The following is a 24372-nucleotide window of genomic DNA, read 5'->3' as shown; positions in this document are numbered from 1 at the left end:
TTTGGTTCATATTCTTTTTTTAGTTTACTTGCATTTCCAATGAGATCTGGAGCAGGTAATTCACCTGAGCCTTCGTTTTGGAGTCTGTTAAATGAGGAGGTAATGTTAGATTATCCTTAATATTCTGTGATTTGTCTCTCAAGGACAACATCATGGTCCAAAACAAAGATAGATAGTTTTCATCTCCAATGCCACTCTAGTTTAATTGATAGAAGTTACCTGAAGAGCTGTCCTAGCAGAATGATGAACCTAACCCATGGGAAAAATACTGTGATTGATTAATGATAGCTGTATGGTCATAAAAATGGGGCCTATGCCTCATATTTTATAGTCTAATAGTGAAATTTAATCTGCAGTGCCCAAGGAGTGAATGTCTAATGGTGAAATTTCATCCATAGTGCCCAAGGCCTTAGCTTTAGCAGCTCTGTCCACTTGGCTGAGTTGCCGTGGTAACCACAGCTGGCTCTGAGAGATCACAGGAATGAAGAATGGGTCCTATTGATGAATCCTGACCCAGGAGAGGGGCATGCAGAAGGCCCTTCCACGCAGGGCAACTGGACATGGCCCTAGTGCTGCCATCCCTGGTCTTTTGAACACAAACCAGAGAGCCATAGCACAGTGTGTGTGTGTGTGTGTGTGTGTGTGTGTGTGTGTGTGTGTGTGGTTTGGGTGGGGTAGAGAGGGCTGGGGAGCACAAAGGGCAGTGCCACCAGCTGGAATCTCGGCTTTGTCTAGGGCCAGCCAGGCAAGGGTATCTGAAGGCCTCCAATTCATTTTCTAAGTTCAGACATGTCCCTGACATTCTGTGTTTCACCTGCTCTTATCCAATGCCTGCCCAGGCTCTTGCATAGAGCCATTGACTCTTAGCTTTGCAAGACGTCTAAAGGGCCATCAATACTAATCCCAAATCCAGTGCCTGAATCAGACTTTACCACCTGAAGTCCTTGAATACTTCAAGCGATTGGGAGCTCACTTCCTCTGGGGGTCATTGCTTCTTCCTTAGGATCTTCGGTTTGAGCTGAAGTCTGTTTCTGTCCCCCTAACTTCTACCTCGCAATCCTTGGAATCCTCTCCAGAGCCAACCAGTACAAATCTGTTTTCTTGGAGTACTTGTAGTGGGGCCCCCACCAGTGCTATCGACCTTGCTTTATTTGGATGGGCTCATTCTCTCCAACCCCTTTCCCTCCCCTAAGTTTAGGAGGATGGTGAGGGGATATGGTAGAGGTGGTAGAGTTGGGGTTCAGGTTCAGAGGCAGATCTAAGTCATGTCTGCTACCCTTTGTAGGGCAGCTTGGTGGTACTGGATATAACCTTGGCCCTGGATTGGCCAGGTCCGGATTGAAATTATGACTCTGCCACTGTTCTGTGTTGTGTGACCTGGATATACCTAGACATGTTTCTTCCCCTGCAGCTTCCTCTATAAAATATGAATGGTGATGCCTATCTCTAAGGGTGGCTGGGAGAATGACAAGCAATGTTCCTGGCACAGCAGACCCTCAGGACATGTAACATCTTGCACTCTGTGACTGTCCAGTGCCCCCTCTGGACATGTGGTTCTCACATCTTACTGAGTAGGATTATTGGGGGTGGGGGGTGGAGAGGTATCTTTGTTTAGCTCAAGGAAAGTTGAGAAATTCCTAAACCAAATTTATTTTGAAATAGGTGACATTATTAACTATTAAATAATAGTATTCTAAGCACTTTACCTATATGAATTCATTTAATCTCCCCCAAAACCCTATATTGTAGGAACTGCTATCATCCTCATTTCATGAGTGTGGAGATCGAGTCCCAGAGAGATCACATAAGTACCTAATTGAGTAGAAATTCAAAACCAGGTAGTTTGGGGCCAGCCTCATAGTTTTAGCAATGATGATTTATTGCATCTCTGGAGGGTAGAATTAGACCAGTGATTCCCAAACTTTAGTGTGCATCACAGTCACCTGGAGGGCTTGTTAAAACATAAATCGCTAGGCCCCAGCTCCAGATTTTCTGATTCAGTCAGAGAATTTGCATTTCTAACATGTTTCCAGGTGATGCTGATGCTGCTGGCTCAGGCACCCCACTTTGAGAATAGCTGACCACTGGGGAATGGGCCTGCCTAAATCCAGAGGCTGATTTTTTTTTTTTCCTGACTTATTCAGGCTCAGACATGGGGAATGAGAGTTGATCTCACACAGAGGCAGAAAACAAACCACAGTAAGAATCATACTCATACTTTCCAAATGCCTCAAGCCTTGGCACATGTCCGCAATCTCGTATAAGCCTCACAGTAACTCTGTGAGTTAAGTGGAGAATGGATTTTTTTCCCCCCACATATTATAGTATTTTTCTCCCATTTTAAAGAAGAGGAGGTTTGGAGAACTGGCTGGGCTAATTTCTCCCAAAGAGATAGTTTTGAGGAGACTGAGGCTAGAATCTCAACTGGTGACTCATTGTTACAGGCATTCTGGACACCTCTGTGCCTTTCCCCATCCCCAGACTATGATCAGAATTTCCTTAAAATGATATTTCTTTAGCTTAAATCTTTGCCCCATTATATCACAAAGAGTAGGTATTATCAGTCGTTTATCACCCAGAGTGAATGATTTTTCAGATAATTTCATGAGAACAGGGTGATTAGAATGCTACCCCTTTGTGTTTATATGTCTGTGGGCCTCTGGAAGGAAGGAGCCAGGCCTGGCTAAAAGAGGCACCAATAGATACTTGTTGAAATGAATGAATGAACAAACAAACAAACTATGTTCCTCTCTTTGCCCATTCTTCCCAGAGCAAGCCTCCTTCCTGAGGAACCCTACCATTATACCCAGTGCTCCCCACACTGCCTCACAGTACAGTCTCTGAGTCTCTTGTCTGCCTGTCCAGTCCTAGAGTCAGACATCACGACTTAAAGGAAGCCTTTTCCGTTCCTCCCAAGCAGACACAGCTCCGCTTCCCCTGGGATCCCCATCTACCATCGTAGCCCTAATCACATTGCATTACAAGTATCTATTTACTTGGCTCTTTCTTCTCTTAGATAGTGATGCCCTAAGAGCTGAAGCTGTGTTTTCTTACAGGGTGTAAACACAGTAGGTAAAGCACTCAATACCTAGTTGAATGAATGAATGAATGAATGAACGGCTGTGAGAATCTTGGTTGCTAAGAGCAGTAGGGACAGGAATGGTATCTTGCCAGGAAGCCGTTTCCTGATACGTATCTGACAAGGGCATCAAGGGCCAGTTTGTGGGTGATTAGGGTGACTTGCCTGTCTGTAGCAGTCAGAGCTAGACTCAGCTACAAGCGACAGAATACCCAATGTAACGGGACCTGGAAAGTTGCCAGAAACCAGAGCAGCTCGTTTTCTCTGCCTTTCTGTGACAGCATGAGTCTCCTGCTTTTTCTACACATCTGCTTTGTTCTTTTCTCTTTGCATACGGTGGGAGAGATGTCCCTGCTTAAGCACTTCCAGTCAGCTAGCTAGCTTCCCAGAGCCCAGTTCCAGAATTCCTTGGAGAGAGCTGATTGGCTCAGGTTGGGTCAGGTGTCCACCCTGGTTAATCAACTGGCTAGACCAAATGAGGCCGCAAGGGTTCACCTCTAGAAGGGAGGAGGGCAGTTTTCAGAGAATGGGTGTCATGAGATGGGAAGACTCCCCAAAATGTATCTAGAGCCTGGACCTAGTCCTCTCGGGTCTGTGTCCTAGGACTTTGCAAACTGTCATTCATTTAGGTAAACAATTTTGAGCACCTTCTATATGTTGGGCATATGAATCTGCCTTCTAGGGAGTTTTCTAAATCTCTTTGGAATTTGTTCATACCTTTAACCTACACTATCTTTCGGAGTGAAGTCATAGCTCCTTAAATTAATCATCTCTTAGCTTTCCCTTTTCAGGTTTCAGGGTGGGGATCAAGGGCTTTGGTGAACGTGCGTTTCCCCACCTGGGTCTTTGGGAACTACAGAGATGTCCCTGTTCTCTCCGTTTGTCTTTGTCTCTCCAGTAAGAAGTGTCTTAGTTCTTCAGCTGATTCAAGTATGTCCCCCTTTCCTCCCTCTCCCTAATTCCTTGACTTTATTTCTTTGGCCCTGGGATGGGCCTCTACTCGTCCCAAACATGAAAGTATCTCAAGTTCATACTCAGGGAGGAGAATATTAGGTTTCTAATTCATACAGGAAAAGTAACCAGAATTTGATGAATCTGCTGATGATCATCATAGGTACTATTCTTTGAGAACACACTCTGCTCATCACCACATAAAACTTTTATGTACATCATCTCATTCAAAATAATCTTCATAACTACCCTAAGAGGTAGGCATTATTTCACCCATTTTACAGATAGCTGGTCAAGAAGCTCAGAGAGAATAGGCAACTTGCCCAAAGTCACACAGCATCTGGGTAGTGGTGGAGCTGGGATTCAAAACTAGACCCCCTTCCTCCAGCGGCTTCCCACATGCCAGAGGCTTCTGAGAACACTCCACTTGGCCTCCAAGGTCTGCCCTGTGCATGTCCCCCTGTGAGCATTGTTTAGAATCTTCTGAGGTACCATTCCAAATGTGCTTGCTAACTCTTGTCACGTCGAAGTAGTTCTTTGGAGATGAAACTCTGATCCTATTTTTGTCACTGGACAAAACAGGTGGGGCTGGGGTCAGGGTGGGGTCATGGTATGTGGATGGAGCACTGTCCTGGGGCACCCTGGAAGCCCAGCTCTGCTGCCAGCTCACCCTTTGACTCCAGACACAGCCCTCCCCTCTCTTGGCCTTAGTTTCCTTATCTGTGGCTCTGTGGGCCCTTTGGAGCCCTAACATTCTATAACATTCCATCTTAACTATGCGTTTCATAAGGCTTTCATTAGGTTGGCAGCTTCTACACCCCATTGAAAAAGGGGTGTGTTTGGGAGGTTTCCATCAGGTTGGGCACACCTGGGGCATGTGAGGCCTGTCTCTGACCATCACAGCTTCCAGCCTTCCGTACACTGCTGTTTGCTCTGCAATCCCTGGACTTTGGGGCTGCCCCATGCTGTACCACCAATTCTCTCCAGCAGGGGTCGAGTGTGTCCTCTCTGCCCTCTCTTATTTCACTGTCCACCCATGGCGTCCCACCTCGGCTTCCTTGTCCTCACATGGCTGCTTATTGAGCTTGGGATTTGGGGAACAAGCATTCCCCCATCTGTGTCTTGCGAGCGTATAGAGATGTCCACATTCTCTCCTCTGGTCTTTTACTAAGCATTTTGTACATATTCATCAAATCATTAATTCTCTCAGGAATTCCTCAGGTCCATAGTGTCATTCCCATTTAGTAGATAAAGCACCCGAGGCTCAGAGAAGTTAATAGATTCGACTAGGTTGACACACTAGTTAGTGCCGGAGCCGAGATTTAAGCCAGGTATGGCATACCCAACCCTGTCACTTGTCTTGGAGTGGCTATGTTCACTTGGCCTGCACTGGAGTTGGAGAGGAGTCTGCAGTCCTCCAGGAATCATTTGATCTATGGTTTCCCACGTGGTCTGGGTGGAGGAAGGTGGTCTGGTTATGTTTGGAGGGTGGGCTCGTGGAATCAGGCACACCTCCCAACTGATCATCCCTAAACCGCTGTCCATGTTTGCTTCCAGATCCTAGAAGGAGACCAGGCCATCCTGCAGAGAATAAAGAAAGCTGTGCGGGTGATCCATAGCTCCGGCCTTAGTGAGTGAGCCTGCTTGATTGATGTCCACCCTGGCCAGGCAGTCCCTCCCCCAGCCTCAGCCTGGAGCTAACTTTGAGTTCCCTTCTCTACCTCCACAGGCCATGTGGAGAACGAGGAACAGTACCGAGAGGCCGTGGAGTCCTTAGGCAATAGCCACCTGTCCCAAAACAGTCATGAGCTGTCCACTGGCTTCCTGAACTTGGCCGTGTTCACCCGCGAGGTGGCTGCACTCTTCAAGAACCTGGTGAGGCCCCTGATCCTTTCTTAGCCAGCCCCTAACCCAGGCTCAGGGTAAATCTAGTGGGCTAAAAACCTGGCCAGGAAAGGGTTGGTTTCCACCCTTCTCCCAGGTTACCGCCAGTCTCCCTTGACCTCTGACCCATGACCTGAGGTCCCTTTTGAGTTCTGACCTCCTGTTTGCATTCTTCTTCCTCTCTGACTTCTTGCCCACGTCTTATCTGTCTGTCTGTCTCTCCCTTCCTTGCTGGCCTCCTCTTTGTCTTCTGTGGTGATGACCCAGGTGGAGAAGGGGGTCTCACACCAGGAAAGAGCCTCAAGTGAGGGGGAGCCCCCACAGGAGGTTTGGGAGAAGGGAAGGCAGACTCGGGGGCTCCTGCCTTGGTGGCACCACCTCTCCTCAACCTGCTTTGTCCTCTGCTTTCCCAACTGCATCTGCTTCGTCCTCAAAGCCTAGGACCCGCCTCACCTCCATAAACCTCTCATCTCCTGCATGGGGCCTAGTGGCCTCAGGTTCCTTCCTGAGATGGCCTCCACCCCTGTCCTTCGAGTCTCTACCTCAAGGCCACCCAAGATACAAGCTCTTCTGGTGTGCGGGCCCAGTTCTCAGTAATTCACATGTGCTGACTCATCTCATCCTGGAGCATAGCTCGGTGGGGTTGGTTTTACGATTGCCCCCACTTCATAGGCTAGGAAACTAGGGCACAAGATTAAGCAACTTGCCCAAGGTCTTACAGCTGGATTTGTACCCAGATTGTCTGGCTCTAGCATCTGAACACAAGCCTGGTTATACCACCTCCCAGGAAAGCCCCTCTTCGGAGCGCCAGGCTTCTTTGGACCAATTCTAATGGCTCCTTCTTTCTCTTGTTTCTCTCTGTCTCTGCCCAGTGGGCAAGATGGCCCAGCAGCCCCAGGTTCACATCTTAACAGAAGAAAGACAAAATCTATCTCCTATATCTTTGGCAGAAAGGTCCCAGGAATGACCTGATTGGCTGGCTTGTGTCATGAGTCTATTCCTGATCCGATCACTATAGCCCGAAGATGGGGTACTCTGACTCCTGTGTTCACCCTACGTGACCACAGGGAAAGGTTCCCCATATTAAAGGGGAGATGATGAACTAGCCAGAAAAAAACCATGTAAGCACTACAAGGGCTTTTATGGGAGGCCGACTGTGCCACCCCCTCCTGCCCTCTCCCCTGTACATCTTTCTCTCCCCTGTCCCCTTGACCCCCAGCTCTGCCTTGTGATGTTTTCTTGTACCTGAGTCTCTTGGGGCTGGGCAGACAGTCACTTAAGGTGGGGGATGGGGGACTCTGCTTTTTCCAGGTTCAGAACCTGAACAACATCGTCTCTTTCCCCCTGGACAGTCTCTTGAAGGGGCAACTGAGGGATGGGCGACAGGTGAGTTTCTGTGTGGGGAGGGGGGCGGTGCCCAGAGGTGGTGGGATAGAGGAAGAAAGGGGTGGTAGGAGACCATAAGGGAGGCCAAGTGAAGCTGTCGTGATAGGAGACTGACTCCATATTCCTGACCCTCGGCTCTGGGGTCAGCTTAGGTTGGCTGACCTACTATCTGCCAGGCCCTTATGTGAAATCGCTCATGGAATTTTTACAGCCCTAGGAGGGGGTCTCCGTAGGCACTATCATCCCATTTTGCGGTTGAGGAAATTGAGGCTCAGAGAGTTTGGTAACTTGCTTACAGTTTACACAGTTAGTCAGTGGAGGGGACAGTGTGGGATCCGGACTCCTGGCACCCATGCTTGGCTGCTCTTTCTGTACCTGGCTCTAGAGAGAGTAGACCTCAAAGAAAGTGACAATAATCTCCCTGGGAAGGCTGCCCCAGAAGGCCAGGGGGAGGAGCCGTCCTCCCCCCAGAGGCTTCCCTCCTTGCCCTGGGCTGGACACCAGACTGGGAACCTCCCAAACCAGACAGGCAGCTTTTTCACCTGGCCCTGATTGAGACACCTTGGAAGCCAGGTCTGTTCTGAAGGGTGTGAGCAGCCAAGCCCAGGCAAACTAGGCCAGAGACCAGCCAGGTCTCATGGGCTCGCTGTGTGGCCGTGGGTGGACTTAGCCTCTCTGTGTCTATGTCCCACTACCCGAACCCTAGCTATTGAGAGGGTGATCTAGTACCAGGCAGGAGAAAATGGTGGGGCAGAGTTAGGGGAGAGGTCTGACTTACATACCCCCATCCGGGGCAGACCTCCAAAATCTCCCCATATCCTCAGCCTGGGCCCACCACACCCAGCTGATTCTTGGCAACTGTAGGAGAAGGTCAGGTGGGAGAAGGGGCTCAGTGTTGAGAAGTAGAGTCTGTTTCTATTTTGGGAGGGGAGGGTTTACAGTCACGGCCACAGGAGGAGGGACGGGTTGGAGTATGGCTCTGAGCAGCATAGGGGAACATGTGAGCGGGGTCCCCCTGAGGTAGCCAAATGTATCGATGATTCCAGATCCCAAGCATCCCTTTGGGAAAATTGTTCTTTTTAAACTGCAGGATTCCAAAAAGCAGCTGGAGAAGGCATGGAAGGACTATGAAGCCAAAATGTAAGTGGCTGCATCCGGGGTGATTTGTCCAGGAGAGTGATGTTGCTGTTGTAGCAAGAGGCTGGATTTGGGAAGAACCTAAACGCTGTCAGGACGCATTGCCCAAAAGTGTAGGACATGTGGCTCCCTAGAGGCATTTAGGGGCGTAGTTTACGCCCAGGCCTGATGGGAGTCTCAGGCCTGGGCCACGAGACCACCAAAGGGGAACTATTGTGTGTGGACATCAAAATGTTGCTCAGAGACCCATCTGCTCGGTGATGCCACACGTGGCAGAGATGGAGAGGAGCTACCGTTCACTGAACATCTTCATCTGCTGGTGGTTTAAGCCTCACATTCACCCAGCCTTGTGAGAGAGGTATTAGTGTCCCAATTAACAGAGGAGATATTGGAGGCTCAGAGGGTTTATGTCATTTGCCCAAAGCCACAGAGCTGGGCAGAAACAGAACTGGGGCTCATGCTCCTTGATCCTCCTTCTGCAATACCAGTGGTACCTATAAACATTTGGTTGGACATAGAGGAAAAAAGGGAGTAGATATCATACCCAGGCCTCTTGTGTGCACCACCAATGACATCATGGGAAAAGAAGGAGCTTTGGGTGTCCAGTGACCAAGTCCCTCTGAGCAGAGACACGCTCTGTCTTTAGGACTCTGTGCAGGTCCCAGTTCAGCCCTGCGCCAGGGACCAGCCAGGCCCACTGTACCTCAGAGCACTGTTGGCTCTTCTTTGTAAAATTTTTTCTCTTGAATTTTGCAAAAGCAATGCATGTTCATTATGAGCAACTTAGAAAATATGAAGTAAAAGAAAAAATAATCATCCTTAGGAGAGGATTAGGGTCATGTGGTAAGTATCTAGTCCTTCTTCGTTGTTTGAATTTTTTTTTTGTACATGGTGTGGGTAGCACAGTAATTCTATTACTTCAGAAGAGGGGCAGGGAACTACCGAAAACTAGGAGGGAAATCCTTAATTTCCAAGCCTAACATATTAACATTTTTCTAGCCATTTTTCTATATGTAAAGAACTATTTTTACAAAACTGAGATCATAATAGTCTTACTGTTTTATAATCTTTTTTTACTTAAAAATTCATCGTGCCGTCCCTCTACGTCATTACATATTCTTATACAATGTCACTTAAACGCCTTCATGGTGTGCCAACATCTGTGTAATCCACCATGTATTTCATCCGCCCCTACACTGAAAGGAAGCATCCTTGGAACTACATCTTTGCGCCTACCCATAATCATTTCTGTAGGGTCAATTCCAAGAGGTAGATCCTGGAGCTTTATTGTTACTCCAGCTCCCGGGGCCATGGGGACCTCCCCAAGTCTGAAGGAAGGCCACAACTTCTCCCCCCCACCAGCATCTCCCTCTACACCCCAGCTGTGGGTGTAAATCCTGAGCTGACAGTGTGGGAGCTGAGGTGGACATGGCCATCTGCTCTCATTGGAGGCCCCGGGAGGGGCATGTGGACACACAGGCTATCTTTCTCTTTATGATTTGCTATGGGTCATGTGGACTTCATCTTCCTGAGTTACCATGACTAAGCCCGTTAGCCTTGCAGGGCATCATCTACCAAAGAGAAAGAATAAACCCGTACCCCGCTGACCTTTCCCAAGCAGCTCTGCTTTTACCAGGTTTATATATTGAGCTTGCCTGTAAGGTTTCATTTAGAGAAAAGATACTGTGGAATTGATGGGGAAAGGGGGTTGGCTGGGGTTATTCAGTGAGTTTTCAGCAGGACCTGGACTAGAACCCAAAGCTTCTGAATCTAGTGATCTTCCTGCCATGCTGTGTGGTCTCCTGGCTCCTGCCGTACACGTTACATAGTTTGAGCAACATGTCCTGGCACTGTGTGTATTTCTTTTTATGAGGGCTCCAGATACAACTAGATATTGATGAGCCATGAATTAATAAGTAATTTTACCTTGTGCTAAACAAATTAGTCTGGGCAGCAGCTGGAAGAACCCAGGGCCCTGATAGCATCTTTCTGATACCACCAGGAGTCTCCTCCCTGGGTTGTTCATAGAGGAGGAGGGTTCTCCTCTCTACCTGGGGCTGCAGAGAAAGACATCCCAGGCCCTTGTTCAGGTGCCATGTTTGTTTAGGTTGTTCCATGTGCAGGTCTGTTTCGTCATCTGAAAAATGAGGCCAGTAATACTTTGCAGCATTGATATGAGGACGAAATAAGTGCAGTGCATATACAGCGCCTGGCACTGCAGTTCAACAACAAGTATTTACTGGCCATTTTCCTGAGCTGGAATTGGGACCAGAAGAGCTGAGAGGCTGGAGCCCAGACCTCTGCTCCCAGCATTTCCCCAGGCCAGCTTGGGATCTTAGGCAACCACTTCCCTTGTCTGGGTCTCAGCTTCATCCCTGACCATGGTCTATCAGAAAAGAAACTGTCACCAGCTGGAAGAACCAGGCAGAGAAGGAGAGATGGAACAAACGTGAGCACAGTATTGGCTCCCAGTGATGTCCTCAGGGCTCTGGCAGCAGACAGACCTGGGTTCAAATCCTGCTCTACCACTTCACAGACTTGGACAAGTGACTTATCATCTTAGCCTCAGGCTCCTCATCTGGAAAACAGGAGTAATGATTCCAGCTTGACAGGGTGATTGCTTTAGTATATGAAGGGTCTAGCAGAAGGCCTAGCACAAAATTAGTGCTGAAAAATAATAATTAGTAATAATAGCAGCTACTATTTATTCTTACTTAAGAGCCTCCTTTGTACCAGGCACTGCGATCAGCCCTTTACATCCGTTATCAGATTTATTCCCTTAGGCAGGGAAAGGTGCTGTTATTATCCTCAATTTATAGATAAGTAGTGAGGAAAAAAAAAAACAACCACCACAATCTCTGCCCAAGTGAATCTCACTGGTTTGTAAACAAGAAGAGAGGTAGGTCAGTACATAATGAAAACACAAAGCGATAACGCCATGATGATAGTGATGTCACGGAGGTGCCAGAAAAGGCAGGGAGTTCTGTTCGGGCGGAGAGAAGGGTGGTGAGAACAGACATCACGGGAGAGGTAGTTCAAGGCCAGGTCGGCGGGCGCACGATTGGTTTCGACTCCTTTCCTCTCTGGTCTCCTTCCTCCCCAACCTCCTCACTGCCCTGGGGGGACACGCTCCCCATATCCTGAGCAACATTCTTGCTGCTCCCCCCCCTTCTCCAGTTACCTCGGGCTCCTTAGTAACTAGCATTTGAGCGCTTTCCCTTTACTACTTCATTTCACTCCCTGTGCTGCCACTGCATTCAAAGGACATAAAAATATTCCTAATATTTGAAATGTTTATAAACATTAGTAATCCTCTGGGGCCAGGGAGGGAATGAGAGTTGCTATATTCTGTGTGTGTGTGTGTGTGTGTGTGTGTGAGAGAGAGAGAGAGATGGAATAAAAAGCACTCTCCAGCTATTAGTTTGAGTCGTGTCAGGTCATCTTAGGTGATTGTGTCAGACTTTGCAGAGTAAATCTCTCTAAATTACCAGAGCTGATGCCAAGGGACAGAGTTATGGTAATTCACAAAGCTGTGTATCGTACTTTACAGCTTATCTTCATCCTGAGCTAACCAGCTCCTATCCTTTAATCTCCACTAGGCCCTGTATTAAACATATTAAATAAATTAGAAAGTACTCTTATGTTTAAAAAAAAATTATCTAAAGGAATCACCGATAGTTATTACTATAATCATCAGTATCATTAGCATCACAATAATCCTGCCATTTATTGAGGGCTTACCATATGCCAGGGACTGCACTAAATGCAATTATATTATCTGAGAAGTAGGCAGTATTAGTCTCTTTTTTTGAAATGGAGAAACTGAAGCTGAGAAAGATTTATAAAGGTTTAATAAGCGAGGGAGCTGTATCTCAAATCCAGAATCCACATTTCTAGCCTCTGTCATATATTGTGGCTGCCTTTCTGTCTGTTTACTCTGGTGCAGACGTCTTTCAGTGCTGGGATATATAGATCCTCCTCATCCTTTCTAACAGCTGTATCGTATTCCTATATGGGGACATAGCAGAACTGAGTTAACCACTTCCTGTTGATAGACAGTACTATTTTTCATTTTTCACTATCGAAAAATATAGTAACAATGTGTTCTTGGGAGAGTCCCTTGCCCCCGCCCAGCCACTCTGCCCACTCTGCCTTGGGCCCTCCTTAGCGAGCCCTGAGGCTCATTGTTGCCAGCACATTGCAGGCCCAGCCATTGCCTGTCTCTCTCCTGCTCATCCACAGACCCCGGAAGAAGCATCTGCCCTGATCCCGAGGCCCAGCTCACAGAGCCAGTCCCCACCCCAACTCCACCACCCTGCTATAAACTCCCACTTGGAATGAAAAATAACCACTTATGAGAAAAAAAAAAACAAAAATTATTTTTTTAAGCCTGCAGAACCACCGCAGCAGTGGTTCTCACCCAAGGGTGATTTTGCACCCTGACCCTCACCCACTGGAGACATTTCTGATCATCACAACTGGGGAGATTGGTATCTAGTGGGTAGAAGTCAGGGATGCTGCTAAACATCCTACATGCACAGGCCACCCCCCCCCCCCCCCGCAACAACCATATCTGGTCGAAATGTCTGTAGTTCCAAGGTTGAGAAGACGCTCCAGGTTCTGCATATAAACACTATCCCAGAGCTCTGGCCTCAATAAGGCCTGGAGCTTTAGAGCCAGAAGGGACCCAAGCATTCATTCTAGGCTATTGCTTCCTCAGTTTATAGGTGGAAAACTGAGACCTAGAGGGGCCTATAATAATAGTAACAACGGTCATGTCTTCTGCATATTAAGTCTTTTGCATTTTTTATCTCATCTGAGTACAGATAAGAGTCCCCATTTTCCAGATGAGGACACTGAGGCTCAAAGAAGGGAAACAATGCAGCTTGTCATATAGCCCAGGTCTGTCTTCTCACCAACTTGAGAGCAGAACTGTGGAGTGAGATGTCTCCCTCCCTTTGGACAGGATTCACAGTCACATGTACCCAGCCTCAGATGTGGAAATTCTCTCCTGCCTGGGAGTGGGTGGTCTGATGAGCATGGGATCTCCAGGAAATCATTTGCATACAGTTCCACTCATCCCCAAAGAGAGAAAATGGCCAGCCCTCAAGATCTGCAGGGGGAAGGCCCAGGTTACTCAGTTACAAGAATGGAAGGTGCTTTCTGTTCCCACAATGAAAAGAAAAAAGGCTTTCTAAGCCTTAAATGGGAAGCTCCATGGCTCAGAAGAATGAAGGTGCTTTCTGGTCTTCTATTCTGCCCCCACACCATGGCCCTAAATCTCTTGCAGCAAAATCAGAAGTGATCACCCCAATTCCTACTTGGCCCTTATCTGAGCCCATCACCTCCCTGCATAAAAACCTTCAAATCCCTCCAGTTGCTCTTGGGATAAAGACCAAGACCCTGGCCCTGCATGGTCTAGCCCCTCTTTATCCCACCTGGAACCACCTCCTTCCCCATCTCTGCTCCTGAGCCCAGATCCCCCACCTGCTCCTTCACATGCTAGCTTCCTCCAAGGTGACTTCTCAGACTTCGTACAGACCCCAGGTCAAACGTCACCTTCTGAGCAGCCAGAAAAGGTCGAGTCCCCCATTTTCCTCTCCCATCGCTCTCCTCACTGCTGTGATTCGATTCATGTCATTCTCCCCCATGAGCCTGTGGATTCCCTGAATCTGCCTTGTTCACCTTTCACCCCACCACACAGCCGGCGCACAGGAGGGCCCCCTCACTCTTGTGTGCTGGTGGCAGAGAGGAGCATGTAGGGATGGTGGGACATGAAAGGCGCTGGCAAGGGTCGTTTAGGCCTCTCTTTCCTTGGGGCCTAGTGCCAGGCTGGAGAAGGAGAGAGACCGGGCCAGGATGACAGGAGGGAGCCCAGGGGAGGTGGCCCAGGACACACAGAGAGAGCGGCGGGTCTTCCAGCTGCACATGTGTGAGGTAAGGGCTGCACCAGGGGGAGGGTGGGGTGGGATGCGTCTTCCTAGCTGCCTCTCTTGAAAGGACCCAGTCACAGGCTCAGCTCAGGTCCTGGCCAGGTGGCCCTTGGGATGTCACCGAGGTTCAGTCATCACCAAAAGGATTAGCCCGGGAGGGGGACTGCAGCCCTTTGTCCCCAGGATTCAGCTTCTGCTGACAAAGCACATCTTGCCCTGCCCTCCCCGCAGTATCTGCTCAAAGCCGGGGAGAGCCAGATGAAGCAAGGGCCTGGTTTCCTGCAGAGCCTCATCAAGTTCTTCCACGCCCAGCACAAGTAGGTTCCTCCCTGTGTCCCCAACCCTTCCCCCACACTCCTCACCCCTTAACCCTTCAGGCAACACAGAATAAGGCCGTGCCCAGGGCCTCAAGGACTTTGTCTGTCTGTACCTTGTTGGTGACACTTTTACAATTCTTCTTCCCTGAGCACTCTCCCTGCATCAGGCACTAAGCCCTTTACTCACTTGATCTTATTCCATCCTCCAACAGCCCTGTGAGTAGGTACTGTTATTATCCCCATTGTACAGATGAGGAACTGAAGCTCAGGTTTATTAAGATTATACAGCTGGGATCAGGACCCAGAGTGCCTGTTCATGACCATTAGACTATACTGCCCGGTAATCCTTGGGGCACCTTCTCCCACACTTCTTGCTTCATCTCATCATTTCTATCTTGTCCCTTGTTTGGCATTGCATCTCAGCTTTTTCCAAGATGGCTGGAAGGCTGCTCAGAGCCTGTCCCCCTTCATTGAGAAGCTGGCAGCCTCAGTACACGCAGTAAGTCGGGCCTCACCCTTTGGCACGTGGTCAAGCCCCCTGTCCTTCTGAAAGAATCTGTGGGTCTGAAAGAGCTGGCTCCTGCCCAGAGAGTGAGGTTCCTGCCCTGCTACTCTGGGTCTGAGCTCTGCCCCTGGCACATCTGCCGGCTGATGATGGGGTCCTGTCCTCTGTCCCGTAGCTGCATCAGGCCCAGGAGGAGGAGCTACAGAAGCTGACCCAGCTCCGGGACTCCCTCAGAGGGACACTTCAGCTTGAAAGCAGAGAGGTCAGCCCCTGAATCACCCTAAAAGGGGTGCCTTCCCCCTAGGCCCACCGTGGAGTGGGGAAGAGAAGGAAGACCCACAGAGCCCCCTTAAAAAGTCTCCCTGAGTGAGACCCCTGCAGGGTGGGGCTCTTCCCACCCTGAGGTCTCCTTTGCATGTCCGAGGAACAGGAGAATCTGAGCCGGAAGAACTCAGGTGGCGGCTACAGCATCCACCAGCACCAAGGCAACAAGCAGTTTGGGACGGAGAAGGTGGGCTTTCTGTACAAGAAAAGTGATGGGTAAGTGACTCGCAAAACTTAAGTAACTTGCCCAAGTCACACAGCCAATAAATGACAGGGTTGGGTTGTTGCCTAAAGGGACCGTTCTTATCATTTGTGTAGACCCTAAGGGTTTCAGGACCCTCTGCTCTGGCCATGCAAAATCATCGCAATCCTTGGCACATGAACTTCTAAAAGCCACCGGCTGTTCTGAACTTGAAGAAGCAGCTAACACTTTTTGAGCACTTATTATGCCCTGGACAGTCTCTATGCCCTCACTCTTAATCTCTACAATATATTGAATATGCCTGGAAATGAAAGTGTTGCTTGTGCCTTGCTCCCAGGCATTAAAAAAAAAAAAAAAAGTCTATGAAGCACAAAGGCCCTTATGGGATGTGTTCATGTTTCTACTTTCTAATCAGTTTTTATTAGAGAAGAATAACTATTAAACCAATTAATATTTACCTCCTACAGGAGAAATGTTATGTAGCTTTGGAGCATGGTTTTGCTCATTGTATTTGTGGGAGGGGATCTCAATATTTATCTTGCTTTGTCTGTAACCTAATTGATCTGTTGCGATCAAAAGCCAGTTCCACCTCTTAAACTAGGTGCTCCCTCAGGTAGTGGGGCTGTGCTCCTCCATCAGACTAGAAGCTCTCAGGGGGTCAAGGTCACATGGCCTCCTTTAGAAGAAGGATTCCCAGAAAGTGAGGATGTTTCCCCCATTAGACTGGAAACTTCCTAAGGGTAGAGCTGTGTCACCTACTTCAGAAGGAAGCCCCAGAAATTGAGGGGTGTAGGGGCTGGGGACTTGGTCCAAGACTCTGTTTTCTGATACAGGGGAATTAGGTGTGAGCCTTCGGTCACTGTCTCTCTATCCCTCTGGGCCCTAGAATTCGAAGAGTCTGGCAGAAAAGAAAGTGTGGAGTCAAGTATGGCTGCCTGACCATCTCACACAGCATGGTGAGGCCTGGAAGGGTAGCGGTCCCAGGACAAGATGGGCTCTCCCTCCTCCTGGTGTTCTGGTCAGACAAGTGTCAAGCCCTCCCTCTAAGACTGGCCCCCAAACCTAGATCCATGTTGCTGGAGAGACCCTGTGAAGGGAAGGATAGGACCCAAAGCTTCCAACCTAGTCTTGGCTCATGCTCCACATCCTTGAGGTGCTGGGGATGGGGAGACATAAACTGATACAAGATTACTGTGCCCATTAACAGATTAGGAAGCAGAGGCCTAAGAGCTTGGGAGGCCCAGAGGGTAACATGTATATCCTCTACCCCAACTTCGCACAGATAAACCGGCCCCCGGTGAAGCTGACCCTGCTGACGTGCCAAGTGAGGCCAAACCCCGAGGAAAAAAAATGCTTTGACCTGGTAACCCGTGAGTAGTACCTGCCCCTCCCCAACAACTACCCAGAGCTTCTCTAAGAGACTTGTCAGCTGCCAGGAGGCTGCAATTAGGGACCTGTGTCCAATTTCACATTTGTTTATCAAACAGCTGCTATGGCAGGCAGAAGATTCCTTAGGCCCTGGACGGTCCTGTCAAGCATATTTGAATGGATTGAGCTAATTTGGCTTTTGGAGTTGTTATTTAAAATATCCACTTTTCATCCTTGAAAGCCTTTAGTGCCAGGCTTTCCTGGGGGCAGGCTCAGGCTGAGAAGGACCTAGGTCTCACCCTAAGGAAGCCCTCTCTCACAGGAGTATGATGTGGGGACCCAGGGCTGGGCAAGACATTTCCTCCTCCCTGCAGGGGGAGTTTTCAGAAGGAAGGTGCAGATATAGCACCATCAAAGATTACAGAGAGGAAGGCCTGCCCTGCTGTGGGGAATCAGGAAAGGCTGCTCGGAGGAGAGAGCATTTGATGTTAACCTTGAAGGACACAGGAGGCAGTTTGGGAGGGCATTTCAGAAGACAAGATTGGCATGAGGAAGGGCATGGAAGCAGGAGAATGGGTTTGGCCAGTTCAGCCAGAGTGTGAAGTTCACATAAAAGTGGAAAATGAGGTCTGGGAATGCCTCTTGGACCTTATTTCCTGGCCATAGGGAGCCAAGGGAGGGTCTTGGAGCAAGGGAGTTAGAGCAGAATCTTAGGCACAGCAGCCTGGCAGCTGGTACAGGCTGGGGGAAGGGGGAGCGCTGGGAACAGGGAGACCAGACAGGAGGCTGTGGGGCCAGACGGGGTGGTGACAATGGGTTCAGAGAAGACCCTGTCTCTGATCCGAGTAGGTCCTGTGCCCTGAAACCCTGCCTTCACGTGGCCTTGTTGGGATGCTACTTAGTAGGTGACTTCTGAGAAACTGCCCCCTCTACTGGCCACCGTCATTACCCACCCTGGCCCCGCAGGAAAGAAAGCTCCTTCCGGACCCAGCAGTTTGGGTGAGGGATCCCCTGGCCCAGGGAAGGCTGGCAGGACTTCGCGGGCCAGACATCTCCTCCTCTCTCCACAGACAACAGAACATACCACTTCCAGGCGGAAGATGAACATGAGTGTGAGGCGTGAGTGTCCCCCTACAGCCAGCCCGGGCAGTGGGAGCAGAGCCCAATGGACAGGACCCCATGGGCGCGGGTGTCATCCCCACCCCACCCCGTACACTCCGCAGGTGGGTGTCAGTGCTGCAGAACAGCAAGGACGAAGCCTTGAGCAGCGCCTTCCTCGGGGAGCCCAGCGGCAGCCCCGTGCCCTGGCGGGGCACTGGGCTGGACGGGGAGCCTCAGGATGTCACCAAGCTGCTCATCTCCGAGGTGAAGAGCAGGCCCGGGAACCGCCAGTGCTGCGACTGCGGGGCTGCAGGTCCGGGACTGTGCGGCAGGGCAGAGGAGGGAGGCGGAAGTGGAGGGGAGGGGCCCGCACCCCAGGCACGAGCGGCTGTCCTTTGCAGACCCCACGTGGCTCAGCACCAACCTGGGCGTGCTCACCTGCATCCAGTGCTCTGGCGTCCACCGCGAGCTGGGCGTGCGCTTCTCGCGCATTCAGTCCCTCACCTTGGACCTGCTGGGCCCCTCCGAGTTATTGGTGAGAATGGGGTGAGGCCAGAGAGGATTGGGGGCGTGGTTTGATCTGGGGGCGGGGCTTGAGTAGACTACCTCAGCCAGAGCTTGTGGGGTCGAGTGGACAGGGCTGAGGTGGGGTGGGATCCAGACAAGGTAGAAAAGGGGACAGCCGGGGCGGGACATCTGGGAACTCAGTTTTCCAGGGGACACTGTCCTAACCACCCAGCTTTACTTTTCCCTCGACTCCAGCTGGCCATGAATATCGGAAACGCGCGCTTCAATGAGGTCATGGAGGCCCAGTTGCCCTCACATGGCGGCCCTAAACCCTCGGCTGAGAGTGACATGTAAGTAGATTCTTAGATGGAGGGCGTCCTGGCCGGGGGATTCTGCTTCCCCAGCTCCCAAGGGCTCAGAAGGATCCTGGACCAGAAGTGTGGGGAGAAGGGGGCCTCAGATCTGGAAGAGTCCAGGACGAGTTCTGGGGAAAGGAGATCTGTATCTCCTGTGGGGTGCTTCCAGGGGCCAGCTGGGTGGAAATGGGTTTTGCTGTGATCCTGCGGTTGTTTTTGGCAGGAGTGGCCGTAGGGACTATATTGTGGCCAAGTATGTGGAACACAGGTTTGCCCGGCGGTCCCCTCCGGAGCCTCAGAGACTCTGGACGGCCATTTGCAACCGAGACCTCCTGTCCGTTCTGGAGGCGTTTGCTAATGGGCAGGACTTCAGACAGCCGCTGTCGGGGCCTGAGGGGCAGGTGAGAACCCCCTCCAAGGGCCACTTATAACCTACCTGCACTTACTTACTCCTCCAGCTATTCCACGCACCCCCCACCTACCTCTGACATCTGCCCACCCATCAGAGGAGTAAATGGAAGAGAGCAAAAGTAAGGTCAAGCAGACCTGAGCCAGAATTCTGGCTGTTTTTTTCCTAGCTGTTATTTAACTTACCTGTCTCATTTTTTCATTTGTAGAACAGGTTAATGATAGCACCCAGAGCAGTGAAATGAGAATTAAGTCATGCATGTAAAGGGCCTGGTACATGATACATCTGCAATGAGTTGTTAGTATATTTTTTTTCCTTGACTGTCCTTGGAAATGGGTTAGAGTGGGTCAGCTTAGAGCAGGGAAGGCCATTGTACGGTTTTTCCAGTAACAAACACTATGCGAACTTGCGGGGTAGGGAACAAGGATATTAGGGACATCCGAAAGATTACATCAACGGGAGTTGCTGACTGTTTGGTCATCCAAAATTGGATGTCATGTCTTTGAGCGGTCTGAGGTCTCTGTGGGGCTATCCAGTGGGCAGTGAGAGTGCGGGATGTAGATGAGGTAAGACTTTGGAACAGCCCGCGTGAGTGATAGCTGGAAGCATGAGGTTAGCCGAGGTCGTGGGTGGCGGTGAGAGAGGAGCCCAGGGCCAAGAACTAAGTCTGAGAAACATCTTCTATTGGGGGCAAGAGGAGCCAGAACCATTGAAGGAACTGAAGAAGGAATGGTCTTTCACCCTCCTCCCAAACATGAGGCTCCATCTATTCACATCTCTCAGGGGTTCTGACATCTTCATATCTGGAGGTTTTAGGGGGCGGTAAGCATTCAAGAGGGTAATATAGGGTTGGGGTCAGGGGAACTGGGAAGAACTCAGAGAGAGGTATGGATGTGTGTACTCAGGCACCTGGAGAGCTCGCCTTGCACTTGGCCGTCAGAGTCGCCAACCAAGCTTCCCTGCCCCTGGTGGATTTCATCATCCAGAATGGGTGAGAACCTCCCTGCCTGTCTGTCCGGGTCCTCACACTTGCCCCCCTTGCCTCGCTCTTCTCCCACTGTCTTCCCTCCTCTCCCTCTTTTCCCCACTGACATTGACCCCCTTACCTGTCTGTTCCCCTCCTTCCTCCCTGACTACCCCGCCCAGCGGTCACCTGGATGCCAAGGCTGCTGATGGGAACAGCGCTGTGCACTACGCTGCTCTCCACAACCAACCCGACTGCCTCAAGCTGCTACTGAAAGGGAGAGCTTCAGTCAGCACAGGTGAGGCTCAATCACCTCCTCTGTAAACGCCCACTCCTGACTACCCCTCCTGTGGGACTTCCTGCCTTTTTCCCAGAGAGCACTGGTCAAAAGCATGGACTGTGCAGACAGACGTGGGTCCCAATCCTTGCTTGCTTCTTGCTTCTGTCTATTCAGCTCTTGAACCTTAGCTTTTTCATCTGTAACATGGGAATAGTGCTGCTGAACTAGTAGGCCTGCTAAGAGGGTAAAATAAAATATTGTTTCTGAAAGTACCTAACCAAATAAATATTAGCCGAACCTGAATAATAGTAATTATAATAGCCACCATTTACTGTTTATCATGTGCCTGGTAATGTGCTAAGTGTTCTACACATATTAACTTACTTAATTCTCACAACGACCTGGTCAGGTAGTTATAAGTATCATACACATTTTATAGATGGGAAAATTAAGGTCCAGAGAGGTTAAGCATCTTGCCCAAGATCACATAGCCAGGAAGTAGAAGAGCCAGGATTCAAACCCAGACGACCTGATTCCTGAGGCCCTTAACCTCTAAGCTATAATGCTGCTTTGACCCTGACTGTGTCCCCTGTCTTTACCCCTCACAGTGAATGAGGCAGGAGAAACAGCTCTGGACATAGCCAGGAGGAAGCAACACAAGGAGTGTGAGGAACTGGTGAGCAGAACTGGTGAGGTCTAGGGGAGGAGGGGGAGCCCCAGGCCCTTCCTCCCCACAGAGCCCTGACCCTCTAACCTGCCGAGGCTTTGTTTCTGGCAGCTAGAGCAGGCCCAGGCTGGGGCCCTGGCCTTCCCTCTACATGTGGACTACTCTTGGGGAATTTCCACAGAGCCTGGCTCTGACAGTGAAGAGGACGAGGACAAGAAGGTGGGTCCCAGCCCCTGCCTCTCGGGCCTCTAGACAGCAGAAGGAAAGAGCCAGATTGGACCCGGTGTGGGGAGGGGCAGGGTTGAGCTAGAGGAGCAGCTGTCCTCACTCCCGCACTTGTGCCCCAGCAGCGCTGCCCTCTGAAGCCCCCAGCCCAGGTCCGCTGGGCCAGTGGGAGGATGGACATCAGCAACAAGACCTATGAGACTGTTACCAGCCTGGAACCAGCTGCTTCTCAGACCCAGAGTGAGGATTGCCCCCCACCCTTGCCGGTCAAAAACCCTTCTCGGACCATGGTCCAAGAGCATGCAGGACATACCAGGGGAGGTATGGTTGGCTGCCCAAAAATATAGTCATCATGCCATTCATTGAAGGCCTACTGTGTGCTAGGGCACTGAGCTCAGAGTACATACATTAGTCCATATTATCTTTACAGTCACCTGTCAGGTAGGGATTATTATCTATCTCCCCTTTAAGGGGAAAGGAACAGAGAAGTTAAGTAACTTCCCCAAGACCCCACAGCTAATGAGTCCCTGATGTAGGATTCAAACCCAGGTCTGTCTTACTTGAAATCTGTCAATGCTTCACTTAAATAAAAAGAGAGAGAAGCATTTATTGAGCATCCACTATGTCTTAAGGCCTTTTGGGGGCTACTGAGACACAGTCGAGCGGGGTAGATAAAAACTAGAATGTAATCCCCTGTACTATAAGGCACAATGTGATATGGAATGTAAATCCCAAAAGGACAGGGACTCTGAGTTTTGTTGACTACTCTTTCTCCAGCACCTAGCACAGTGGCTGTTCTCGTGAACATTCATTTGTTGAATGAGTGAACAGACTTGTTCTGGGAGGGAACATGGCCTGTTGGGACTAGAGGGTGATTGAGGAAGGCTTCCTGGTAGGGATGGCATTTGAGCTGAGCCTGAAGGATGAGCAGAAAAGTCTAAACTGAGGAGAAGGTGTGAGCAGAAGCGAAACCGTATCACTGTGGCCCTGGCTGTCGTGGATGAATGTCGTGGATGAATGCCGTGGATGAATGAGGCTGCAGTATGATGGGGAATAGTTGAATGGGCTAGAGAGGTAGGTGGGGGCGGGGAATGGGGAGAGAGCCATGATATATCCTAGAGCCCAAAGACAACTTTGAAATTGAGCAGAATAAGTGATAAAAACAGCCTTGATCACTTCTAATTCCAGATCGTTCCGAATTCCCCGGCCTGAGCTCTGAGCTTCCTGAGGTCTCTGAGAACCCGGGCAGTCCAGCCTCCTCCTCCAGCCTCACAAGCCCTGTGGAACTTGCGGCTGCCAACCAGTCCCCTCACAGCTCTGAAGAGGGCCTCTGGGAGCCCCCGGGTACCTCCCGACCCAGCCTGACATCTGGAACCGCCCCTGCAGAGACCTATCTCCCCGTCAGGTTCAGGTTGGTGAGAGCCCAGCTATACAACCTGAACTTCCATGTATTTCCCTTCCTCTAAGTGGTGCCTGCCTGAAAACTCAGTTACCTTCCAGCCCGAAAGCCCATGGACTAATGCTGAAGCGTTAGACCTTCAGTGGAGGGTGATTGGACCCCTTTCTCCTTCACACACCTGCTCCTGAGTCTGGCCTTGAGAGCTGGGGAGGAGTCTAGGACCCAGAGTGCTGAAGCTGGAATAGAGCAGGCTTAGTCCTATATGTGTGGCTTGTTCTAGAGTGGGTGGGGTCTTCACTCCATCCCTATCTCTAACCCAGGATCCAGTCCTCTTTTCCTTGCAAACCCTTTCATTTTGGAGTTTGGGGAATAGTCATGGGAGAACCTTCAGTGCTCTCTGGAAGTCAGTTCTAGGCCCCCGGGCCCTGTGATAGACCAACCTGGGGGCCCTGGGGACTCTATCCACCCATCCTAAGCCCCCAGCCTTGCTCGACACCTGAGCCCTTTCTCCCCCACATCCCCGGAGGGGCTCAGTGGGCACAGAAGTCACATTGGCCTTTCCCTGCCTTCCAGCTCCGAGAGCACTCGCTCCTATCGGCGGGGGGGCCGGAGCCTGGAAGACTGTCCCTCAGCCAGGCAACCTCTACCCAGAAGGAACATGCAGGTAGGTAGTTGCTCAGGACTAGGGTTTGAGGGGGATGGCAGGGTATCTGGGAAACAGAGTGGGTCAAGAGTAGGCATATTGGGTCAGGAGACCTCTCCTCATGATTGGGGTACATATGGGCCTAGGTGGCCACAGTTTGGCCGGTCCCTGTCCTGGTCCTCCTCCTTCCTCACTCCAGCCCAGGATGCATGAGGCTGGGGAGAGCCCCGGCCTTGAGGGATGGCAGAGGTGATGAGGCCCAAGCTCTGGCTGCTTCCCAGGGGAGGATGAGCAAAGTTGTACAGCCAGGCTGGTTACTCGGAGAAGGAATCACTTCTCTGCAGTAGTGGCAGGATTGGGGTGGCTGTGTGCCAGCCCTCGGTTGTACAAGAGTCTCTGGAATCTGCTGAGACGGCCAGCTCCCGGTCACAGAGGATGTGCATATATTTAGTTGAGGAACCTGGGAGTGAGCATAGGACAGAGCTCATAGTGTTGGGAAGGAAGCCTCCTCTGTTCCTTGTTCCCCTGGGAATTCCTCAGGGATGGCATTGGATGTCTGATGGAGTGGCAGGGGCACGAGTTGGGTCTCTCAAAGTCAGGCACCAGACTCAAATTTTTGTCTGCAAACAGGTATCCATCACCCAGCATTTAGTTGATGCCTATTGTCGAAGCAAATGTGATAATGAAAGCTCTGGCCTTGGGCAAGTGGCTTCACTTCTTCAAGCCTCAGTTTCA

The 24372-nt window shown here is 50.3% G+C and overlaps 1 protein-coding gene across 3 annotated transcripts in view; it reads left to right on the top strand.

Annotated features, from left to right (window-relative positions):
* ASAP3 (ArfGAP with SH3 domain, ankyrin repeat and PH domain 3) overlaps window positions 1-24372 on the top strand; it is a 41330-nt gene that overhangs the window by 15412 nt on the left and 1546 nt on the right. Inside the window, exons 2-24 of one of the 3 annotated variants that reach the window (XM_036229972.1) lie at window positions 5588-5660; window positions 5760-5905; window positions 7226-7300; window positions 8391-8440; window positions 14263-14374; window positions 14602-14687; window positions 15111-15186; window positions 15368-15454; window positions 15623-15732; window positions 16605-16674; window positions 17001-17088; window positions 18157-18205; window positions 18310-18500; window positions 18589-18722; window positions 18950-19044; window positions 19274-19451; window positions 20365-20450; window positions 20606-20721; window positions 21312-21379; window positions 21482-21589; window positions 21718-21835; window positions 22784-23006; window positions 23568-23658. In XM_036229972.1, coding sequence (XP_036085865.1) covers window positions 5588-5660; window positions 5760-5905; window positions 7226-7300; window positions 8391-8440; window positions 14263-14374; window positions 14602-14687; window positions 15111-15186; window positions 15368-15454; window positions 15623-15732; window positions 16605-16674; window positions 17001-17088; window positions 18157-18205; window positions 18310-18500; window positions 18589-18722; window positions 18950-19044; window positions 19274-19451; window positions 20365-20450; window positions 20606-20721; window positions 21312-21379; window positions 21482-21589; window positions 21718-21835; window positions 22784-23006; window positions 23568-23658 — 2430 coding nt within the window. Of the gene's footprint in view, window positions 1-5587; window positions 5661-5759; window positions 5906-7225; window positions 7301-8390; window positions 8441-14262; window positions 14375-14601; window positions 14688-15110; window positions 15187-15367; window positions 15455-15622; window positions 15733-16604; window positions 16675-17000; window positions 17089-18156; window positions 18206-18309; window positions 18501-18588; window positions 18723-18949; window positions 19045-19273; window positions 19452-20364; window positions 20451-20605; window positions 20722-21311; window positions 21380-21481; window positions 21590-21717; window positions 21917-22783; window positions 23007-23567; window positions 23659-24372 lie in introns of all 3 variants that reach the window. The other 2 variants (XM_036229966.1, XM_016126783.2) reach the window with 2 other exon arrangements.

The sequence above is a fragment of the Rousettus aegyptiacus genome, unplaced genomic scaffold (assembly GCF_014176215.1).
Source record: "Rousettus aegyptiacus isolate mRouAeg1 unplaced genomic scaffold, mRouAeg1.p scaffold_m13_p_1, whole genome shotgun sequence".
Lineage (NCBI taxonomy): Eukaryota > Metazoa > Chordata > Mammalia > Chiroptera > Pteropodidae > Rousettus > Rousettus aegyptiacus.
This window is presented reverse-complemented; position numbering and strand designations above follow the sequence as displayed.